At 42.0% G+C, this 10,115-nt stretch overlaps 1 protein-coding gene across 1 annotated transcript in view; it reads right to left on the reverse strand.

The window, feature by feature from the left end:
- LOC107757440 (ectonucleotide pyrophosphatase/phosphodiesterase family member 2-like) overlaps positions 1-10,115 on the reverse strand; it is a 66,535-nt gene that overhangs the window by 7,146 nt on the left and 49,274 nt on the right. Inside the window, exons 19-22 of the mRNA XM_016574917.1 lie at positions 7,713-7,758; positions 6,628-6,767; positions 6,376-6,511; positions 4,713-4,790 (exon numbers count right to left, since the gene is read on the reverse strand). Of these exons, the coding sequence (XP_016430403.1) occupies positions 4,713-4,790; positions 6,376-6,511; positions 6,628-6,767; positions 7,713-7,758 (400 nt within the window). The remainder of the gene's footprint in view (positions 1-4,712; positions 4,791-6,375; positions 6,512-6,627; positions 6,768-7,712; positions 7,759-10,115) is intronic.

Raw genomic sequence — 10,115 nt, forward strand, 5'->3', positions numbered from 1 at the left:
ACAGACACTTGAATAGCGCACATTTTTCTAGGTTAACATTAGATTGAGGGGCCATTTAAAGGGTTAGTTCACCCAAAAATGAAAATTAGCCTGTGTTTTACTCACCCTCGAAGCATCCTAGGTGTATATGACTTTCTTCTTTCAGACGAATCCAGTCGGAGTTATATTAAAAATTGTCCTGGCTAATCCAAGCTCTATCATTGCAGTTAGCGGGTGTTGCAGTTGAACATTCCACAAGTCCTCAAATAAAGCGTGCGCATCCATAATAAAACATGCCTCACACGGCTACGGGGGGTGAATAAAGGCCTCCTGTAGCAAATCCATGTGTTTTTGTAAGAAAAATATTCATATTTCAAACGTAACAAACACATCTCTCTCACTTCCGGTTTCTGTCATGCGCGGAAGCCATTCCGGCGGATGACGTAAGACGTCTGCGTTGCGTGAATAGTGACGAATACGGAGAGAGAACAAAACAAAACGCCAGTCACGAATTAGAAGTACAAACCGAGGATTTGCAAAGAAAAATGTCGGAGAATTTCAATATAAACCAAAAGGAGACTGGTTTTCCTTTGCTAAAGTAAGAAAACTTTGCTTCCTTTGCTCCTATAAACAAACTCGCGAGACTAGCATATCTCAGAGGCGGCACGCTGTGCATACGTGCTGCGTCATCCACAGGATCGCCTTACGCGTATGACAGATACCGGAAGTGAGAGAAAAGTGTTTATTACATTTGAAATATGGATATTTTTCTTACAAAAACGCATGAATTCACTACAGGATGTCTTTATTCACCCCCCAGAGCCATGTGAGGCACATTTTATTATGGATGCGCGTGCTTTATTTGAGGACTTGTGGACTGTTCAACTGCAACACCCGCTGACTGCAATGATAGATCTTGGAATAGCCAGGACAAATTTTAATATAACTCCGACTGGATTCGTCTTAAAGAAGAAAGTCATATACACCTAGGATGCTTAGAGGGTGAGTAAAACACAGTCTAATTTTAATTTTTGGGTGAACTAACCCTTTAATGTCGAGCCCTGCCCGTGATGTCTTAGGTGGGTGCCCGGAAGTATAAAAGGGCACCTGCTGAACATGTGACCAACTTAGTTGTCTGAAGGAGACAAGAAACAGGCAGGCAGAAGCTCACATGAGGGAGATCTGGACCACCAGTAAATTATTTACTAAAGAGCGAACACTTAAAATATCCTTAATCAGGAATCAGAGCCTGATGTAAGCAGTGGCCATAACACTAGAGGGGGGAGAAAGGAAAGGTTGGGAAAAGAATGATCAAGAAGTGCCAGCCTTGGGATGCTGGCGATCACCACATCTCTTATCTAGCATGTCCCTGAGATCCATTTTCCCTCTGTTAGTGTTAGCCTTCCATTGCCAACTCCTAGAGGGAAGAGGAGCTCAGTTAGCAACACTAGACTTCTGATTTTGTCTATGAGCCTCAGCGATAGACAGACTATCCTCCCTAGAGGAAGATTTCTTCCTTATGGCCACTAGGTTGATCCACAGATGCCTCTCTGTAGCCACCATTGAACACCAATGGCAGCAGCAGTTTACTTGGTGGCACAGAGAGCTAGATCTGTAGTGCAGCACAGCTCCTCAACCACCTCAGGAGACAAACCTCTGCCCTTATCCAAATCTCTTAGCAAGTCATTTCCTATAAGGCTTGTAACACTGCCATGGTGTGCAACGCTCCACCAGCCTGACCCGCTGCTACATACGCCCTGCAATAAAAGCATGATGACTCACCATGCGCAAACGTCTCTTCAACAGGGGGCATCCTCGTGTATCCACACTCGGCCACACCCTCAACGTTAGCATAGTCAGCATGTTGAAAGAGACGTAACTGGAATGAATACTGTTTCCCCCAGGATTTAGATATCTCCAAGTGGAGATCTGGGAGAAATGGAAGACTTCTGGGGGCGGGACAATCAAGGCCGGCCAGAAAACACTCATCTAGTTAGGCATAGGCCTTAATACAACAAAGTGAGATCGAGTCGCTTAGTGGCACGATCCATCACCTCCAGCCATAAGCGGAAATCCCGGGGGGGTCGGGGGGGGACAGGACACAGGACTTTCCTATTTCACATCACACATACACAAGTCCGGTGAGAGAGAACAAAGTCAGTAGTTGTGGAAATCCAGTAAGTAAGGCTGTCAAGGCTATTTTATTCACTTAAACATCGGATGAAGTGATTATTTTCTCTTTAATACAGATGATACCAATGTATTTTTCGGTGAGTCGCTATGTTTGCAATAATAACATGACCTGCTTGACGGAAAGGGTTGCCAGGTTTTTTACAACAAAACCCTCCCAATTGCTACTCAAAACTAGCCCAAACTAACCGCATTTCGAGGGGTTCCCCGGTAAAAACCGCGTTCCGGGGGTTAAAATACACGTTATTGGGTTTAATTCAACCCGCGGACATGAAAAACAACCCGCGGCAACAGTGATAAAGTAGCCCAATTCCCCGGGAAAACCACGGACTTGGCAACACTGTGACGGATAGTAATGTCAACAACGGACACGAGCGCTGTCGCGGCGCGACCACAGCTTGAAGTTGTCTAATTTGGCACGGTCTCCTCTGTGCATGCATATCCTTACAAGTACAATTTTAGCTGTATTATTTGTGTCCCCTTCAAACATTGATCTTGAGAAATATTATATTTATTGCCCCCCCGCCTCGAGTGGCCAGTGACAACTCAGTGCTCACACTATCATTGTCGTCACCAACCACATCTATCTCTTCATCATCATCCTGAAAAGAATAGCCCAGCAGCACGCTATCAGGATCAGATGACTCCAGTGATAGAGTGATCGAGCTTGCAGCCGGAGTTCGACCTGCGATCCCCACAAGCTGAGTTTCCACCATGCCTCAGCCGCAGTGGGACCCGACCCACGAGGTGCAGACACTTGCACCTCTTCCCTCGAGAAAAGAGATAAATGTGATCGGAGCTTCCGCATAGTGAATTTCTCACAATGCACGCATTCAGAGCCCTCAAGTACTGAACGTGCATGCTCCTCACCCAGGGACAAAACGCACAAGTTGAATACTTGAAACAATTCTTGAAACGCTCGCTCAGTTTCGCAAAAATAGTACACACTGCTTGCAAACAAATAGCTCCTGAAGACAACAAAAGTTAGTGACATGTTCAGCAGGTGCCCTTTTATAATTCCGGGCACCAGCCTAAGATGTCACGGACTACATGGACCAATAGGACTGGAGTTTTTTCACACATGCGGGCATCATTCCCCAAAATGTCCTCTAGAGGATGCAGCGCGAGTTCCCTCTCGGGGAACTAATGTATCACCTCTCTTAGGATCAACATGCTCACTAATTATTAACTTAAAGTGTGCTGTTGCAATCCTTCTGTAATTCGTATAATAAAAAGGAAAAAAAAAATCTTAACAAAAAAAATTAACTGGTTTCATTATTATTGTTGTTATTATTATTTTCTCAAAAATATGAATGTAGTTAAATCAGGCAGAAATAGTTCTTTAAGGTAACAACTGCAGGCTACCACTTTTTACAGAGTACTAAGAGAGGATAAAACACAAAAAAACAGAGCACATATTCTGCTGTATATAAACAATTGAAAGGGTTGTGTCGCTATGTGGGTGGCAGCTCAGTTAACTGCCAGCACAGCTAATCTAAAGCAGACCCAGCATCCATAACAGCCTTCTATTTTCACCTCTGCTGCCAAACCCTCTATATAGACATTTCTAGATTCCAGTGAGGCAGATTCCATGTGGGGACTCCATTTGAACAGTATAAAGGAAATTTTATTTACTTCTAAATTATGTTTTCTGTGAATATTTGTGTAAGTATTTTTGTTTGGGTGTCTCATTTCCTATGAGGGAATACAACATGTGTGTACATTTCCTGAAACAGAGGTGGCTCTCATACTGTGGCTTGTTTTCAAAGTTCTACCACAGGCCACACACATACTGCTTTCAAATCACATACAGATGTACAAATAAATTCACCTACAAGGGTAAGTGTGCACACACAGAAACACATGCACACAATGTAGTTGTATAACTTTTTGTTGTAGGGGTTCCTGGGGGCCATTTAAAACAACTCAAAAAGTTTGCAACCTCGCAAACCTAGCTCTGCTAAGGCTGGCCACACACTAGACGATTTTAACACCAATTTTAAGCCCGATTTGTACCCCCAAATGATTGGGGGTGTGTGGCCCTATTCGAGGTTTGTCGCAAACAATTTTATGTCCAAAAAATCCTCTATTGTGAGGAGTCATTACGATTATTTAACTGCTCCCGATCGAGACGGAGAGCTACCGTCCTGCAGATTTCAGCTCCAACCCCAATCAAACACACCTGAACCAGCTAATTAAGGTTTTCAGGGTTACTTGATAATTATAGGCAGGAGTGTTGGAGGAGCAGGGTTGGAACTGAAGTCTGCAGGATGGTAACTCTCCAGAAACAGGGTTGGAGATCCCTGGTCGAAGCTATAGTATGTGCAGTGTGGCCTATTGTGTCGCCAGCATTTGATTACACACATACACATTCAAATGGTTAGAACACAAAGTATATGTAAAATTGTTAGCAATATTTCTTCTTGGCATCAATATGGCTATCCACTATAATTAAGACAGTGGTATATTTATGACACTGTAGGAGGGTTATAAAGTCATAAATATGCACTTAACTACATATAGCTTATTTAGCAGGCACTTACGTTTCAATGCTGGGTACATTGGTACAGTGTTGGTAATGAGAACGGCATCATATCTCACTTCCTGAGAGGAGGACAACTCTATAAATCAGAAGATAATGAACAAAAATTAGACAAATACCAAATTATAAAGCATTGTATTCAAAATTCTTGCAATTTGCTGACAATTTTGTGTACTAAAAACAATGCTATGACCCAGTCTAGACAAAAATAAGTATTTGTTCTTGACCAGTGCTATCAATTGAGATTTTTCGGTTTATTTTTCATTTTAAAGGTGACCTATTATGCCTCTTTTTAAGGTAATATAGGTCCCAGCTGTCCTTAGAATGTGTCTGTGAAGTTTCAACTCAAAATACCCACAGCTCATTTATTATACTATGCCATATATGTCACTTTTTGGATATAATCCAAAGCGTGCTATTTTTGTGTGTATCTTTAAATGCAAATAAGCTGCTTCTCTCCACCCCCTTTCCAGACGAGGATTGTCGGTGCGTTCCAAACGGGATATATCACCCTCCGAAGGGCACTTTGGAGTGAAAACAATCAATGACGGCACCTCCATGTGGGCACAGAATGAAGAAGAAGGGCACTTCAAGAAACAGTTGCTTGGTCCCCTACACCTTTCAAAGCTCTTACTCCAGAGGGTAAACCATTTTAAGGGATTAGGGCATAAGGATGAGCCCTTCCGAATGGAATGCAGGGTGTGTTTCTCATGCCTTGGATACAATAAAGCAGGAGAACCAATATGTACCTGTAATATGTATATGTAGGAATGACACTGAAAATGGACATACACCAGCAGAATGAATAACTCTGACAATGCAAGAGGATGTTTCTGAATGTTTAGTTGATAAATTAATGTTATTGTTGTTTTTCAGCTGTTTTGCAATGATGGATGAGCAACACATTAAATACTGTAATGATGTTTGCTATGCACTATAAAGACACATGTATAGTAGAACTTTAGAAACACCACTTTGCATAGTCAATATAAAAAACTGGATGATGAGTAATTTCTTACTGCTAAATTCTGAAAAAACAGAGGTGTTAATTATAGGACCTAAAAACTCTGCATATAATAACCTAGAACACTCCCTACGACTTGATGGCTGCTCTGTCAATTCTTCGTCATCAGTTAGGAACCTAGGTGTGCTATTTGATAGCAATCTTTCGTTAGACTGCTCTAGCAAGGAGATAAACATGACAGACTGTCAACAGCTAACTCGGGGGAGGATCAAAGCTAATAGGGAACATTCCATCACAGTCGTGGTTGGTACCTTTCCCAATGTGATTTGGGAAAACACATTTGGTTGCAGACATGAGTGACTCATTTGTAGATATTGTTTTTTGATCTATGGGGAAAAAAGGAGTGGGTGGATTTTTACTATATAGGGTGGTTGTATACACACACTGCAGACACAAAATTCTGTTCAAAAATAATTATAAGTTAAAAAATAATTGAATTTTTGCATAATAGGTCCCCTTTAATAGTAACTTTTAATTTTATTCTTTAATAGTTTCATTTGGGTCCAATAAACTAGATCATCAGGACAGAAACTGATTAAGCCCAGTGCTATACTAGTTCTGTCCAGTTGGCTCCTGGAACTTTGGTACATGAAACTGCTGAGGCTAGGCTGCACACTATAGAGAGAGTAGGAAACCTCACGAGGTGGATAGAGGAAGCTGTAGGAGATCTGTTTGTCTCCGTGGTAGTTTGAGCAGGACTGACTGTAGGCTGAAGGAACTCTAATATCAAGCCGAACACAGTTACTCAGAGCCTCAGTCAGAGGGGTGAAATCTACCTGCAACAGAACATCCACACAGTCAGGTTTAGACTATAATAGAACAGTCAACAAGTTTATTTATTTAATTTGTTTTGTGAACTGACAACAGACCAACATAATTTTGTAAACTGTACCTGTTTAGATACAGTATAAGACGTCCAGAGAGGCATGGACAAAGCTTCACTGTAGCCACTAATGTAGTCACTATGATGAAGGATGTAGTACTTGGTGCGGAACATGACTGCTGGCCGACCGTAGGGAAGATTTCTGTTGTCTAAAAAGGAAAAAAATAGGCAAGAGTAATCTTTTAATATGAAAAAAAGTGACAAAATATTACTACATCTGAAACCACATGAGGGTGAGTAAATGAAAACAGAATTTTCGTTAGTTCACCCAAAAATAAAAATGATGTAAATTATTTACCAGCATGGAATTTCATATGACTTTCTTTTTTTCTATGGAACATAAAATGAAAAATTCTGCAATGCCCTGATCTTTCCCACACAATGAAAGTGAAGATTGGGGCTCCAAAAAGGAATTTTAGGCACCAGTAGAGTCTGTGTGTAGCAATGCCATTGCATACTTGAATGCAATGTAGGTAATTTTGGATTAAAGCATTGTAATTATCAGTGAATACATTTTGGTCACATATCGCATGACTCCAAAAGACAATAGCACACAAGTTGAACTATCAACTCCTAGATACTTACATCATGTTGTTTGACAGCTGTGGTCACTATCAACTGTCATGTATGGAAAAGATAGTGTATACTACAAAATTTCTCCTTTTGCATTTCTTGGAATTTCATTATGAACCATAGCAGCTAAATCACAGTGCAAGTTAAAGGGATAGTTCACCCAAAAATGAAAATTCTGTCATTAATTATTCACCCTCATGTCGTTCCAAACCTTCGTAAAATTACGGTTGAACCCCTGATGTCACATGGATTATTTTACTGATCTCCTTGCTACGCTTCTGGACGTTGATCGTGTTAATTACATTGCTGTCTATGGGAGGGTCAGAGAGCTCTCAGAATGCATCAAAAATATCTTAATTTGAGTTCCGAAGATGAACGGAGGTCTTACGGGTTTAGAACGACATGAGGGTGAGTAATTAATGACAGAATTTTCATTTTTGGGTGAACTATCCCTTTAACTGTACATCAAACAGCTCATTCAGCATCACCACACCAATCTAAAGAGAAGGGAATGGAGTTACCATCAATAACTTGTCTCAGTCGTTGATTGAGCTCTTCCACCTTGTTCTGTAACAGACAGAGCCACAGTGACTCCAGGTTATATCCTCTTACTAGGGTCACTTTCAATGCCCTCTGCCCCCTACTTTTTGAACGCAACTGCAAAAGATTAAAGGTGAAAACCTCCAGCAAACGATCTACATCTGAGCAGAAATCAAAAGCACTTTTAGAGGCAAGGGGACGAATCACTTTGATCCAATAAAAGGAACTGGAAATGTCAAAATAATCTATAGGCCAGGGGTTTCCAAACCATTCCTTGAGCTTCCCCAGCACAGCATATTTTTGGATGTCTCCATTATTTAACCCAGCTGATTTAAGTAATCAGCTGAAATCATAGTCTTCTGTCACATAACTTGCAAAGAGACCCGTACAAAACATGCAGAGAACTGCAGTACAGACTTGTCACGTTTCTATAGCTCCGTTTCCACCGCAGGAACTTTCCCCAGGAACTAGGGACTTTGGGCCGGTACTCGGTGTGTTTCCACCGCAGGAACCAGGATCTAAATAAAGTTCCGGGTAAAAATTTGCCCCTCAGAAAGGCTCTGCTTGCGAGGTAGTACTTTTTCAAAGGTCCGGAACTTTCGGGGGTGGGACTTGCGTGCTGAGCATGCTGATTGGTTGAGTTCACGCAGCATTGTATTTCAACCACCACATTCGCATAATTTAAAAAAAAAATATTACTGTTATTGTGTCATGAAATTTAGTTTTAAAAGTATTTCAGGCGAGAATGTAGTTGTTAAAAACTCAAATCTGCAGTTTTTTTATAAAGACAGCGGCTATTTGAAAATGTACTTCGCCGATTTCGGAGACGTGGGCTCCACGCAATAACCGGGTGCTCATGCTCATATATCCCGACGAGAGCAACCTCACCTCGGCTAGTCCTTCTGACATTTGCCGCTGGCTCTGATGTCTCTGCAGTGGTTAAACATAAGATGTAAATCGTTTTGGGTAAATCTAACAGGTAATCTTTGGTCATTATTCTATTATTCTATTAATCTATTAATATGTTAAGATAAAAATTAAAAGAGGCAATACTGTTTGATATAATATTTCGTTTCATTGTAATGTATGTACATTCCCTGAACTACATTTCTGCGGCTATTAATATGTTTAAATGAAAACGAAAACAGGCAGTGGTGTTTAATATCATATTTAATCTTATTGTAAATACAGTGAGGAAAATTGCAGTAGCCAAGGTGAGCTGACTGATGTTATCAAGTGTGCTGCTCTTTGCAGAATTACCGGACTTGCGTCGTCCCGTCCGCGGGAGTTCACACTCCTGAGTCGAACTCGCGAATTTCGAACTACCGAGGATGCAAGTCCACGCGCAGACCTACGTCACCAGACTATTTGCCTATTCTTCGCGGTACTTTAAACCGCGATGGAAACGCAGACAGCAACAGGTCTGGGGAAAAAAAGTTCCTGGGACAAATTGTTCCAGGTAATTTCGGTGGAAAATTTGCTTATTTGTTTCAAGGAATGAATATTTAAGTCCTGTTTCCACCGCAGGAACTTTCCCCAGGAACTAGGGACTTTGGGCCGGTACTTGGTGTGTTTCCACCGCAGGAACCAGGATCTAAGAGTTCTGGCTAAAGATTTGCCCCTCAGAAAATCCCTGCTCGCAAAGGTCCAGAACTTTCGGGGGTGGGACTTGGGCGCTACATGCTGATTGGTTGAGTTCACGCAACACTGTATTTCAACCACCGTTGAAAATGTGCTTCGCTGATTTCGGAGACGTGAGCTCCACGCGATCAGTGGGTGCTCAGTGCTCATGTTTCCAGACGAGAGCAGCCTCCACACAGCTAGTCCTTCTGACATTTGCCGCTGGCTCTGATGTCTCGGTTAAACATAAGATATAATTAGTTTTGGGTAAATCTAACACAGGGGTGTCAAACTCAATTCCTGGAGGGCCGGAGCCCTGCAGAGTTTAGATTCAACCCTAATTAAAAACACACAATCCAACTAATCAAGTCCTTCAGGCTTATTTGAAAACTACATGGTATGTGTGTTGGAGCAGGGTTGAAACAAAACGTCTTGGTTACGCATTGTAACCCTCGTTCCCTGAAGGAGGGAACGGAGACGTCACGTCGGATGACTGACGAATTGGGATCTCGCTTAGAGAGATCTACTTCGAGTGTAAACTAAACGAGCCAATGCACATTGGCATGCGATTATTGCATCCAGCTGCCGCTGATCACAGCGTGAGTATAAGTAGGCAGCCGGTGCAGCGCATATTCAGGTTTTCGCTGAGGAGCCGAGCCGGTGACCCGGCCGCTCAGCGGTGGTACAGGAGCTGTGGCGACGGGACATGACGTCTCCGTTCCCTCCTTCAGGGAACGAGGATTACCATACGTAACCGAGACGTT

The sequence above is a fragment of the Sinocyclocheilus rhinocerous genome, unplaced genomic scaffold (genome assembly GCF_001515625.1).
Source record: "Sinocyclocheilus rhinocerous isolate Xijiao unplaced genomic scaffold, SAMN03320098_v1.1 scaffold1705, whole genome shotgun sequence".
Lineage (NCBI taxonomy): Eukaryota > Metazoa > Chordata > Actinopteri > Cypriniformes > Cyprinidae > Sinocyclocheilus > Sinocyclocheilus rhinocerous.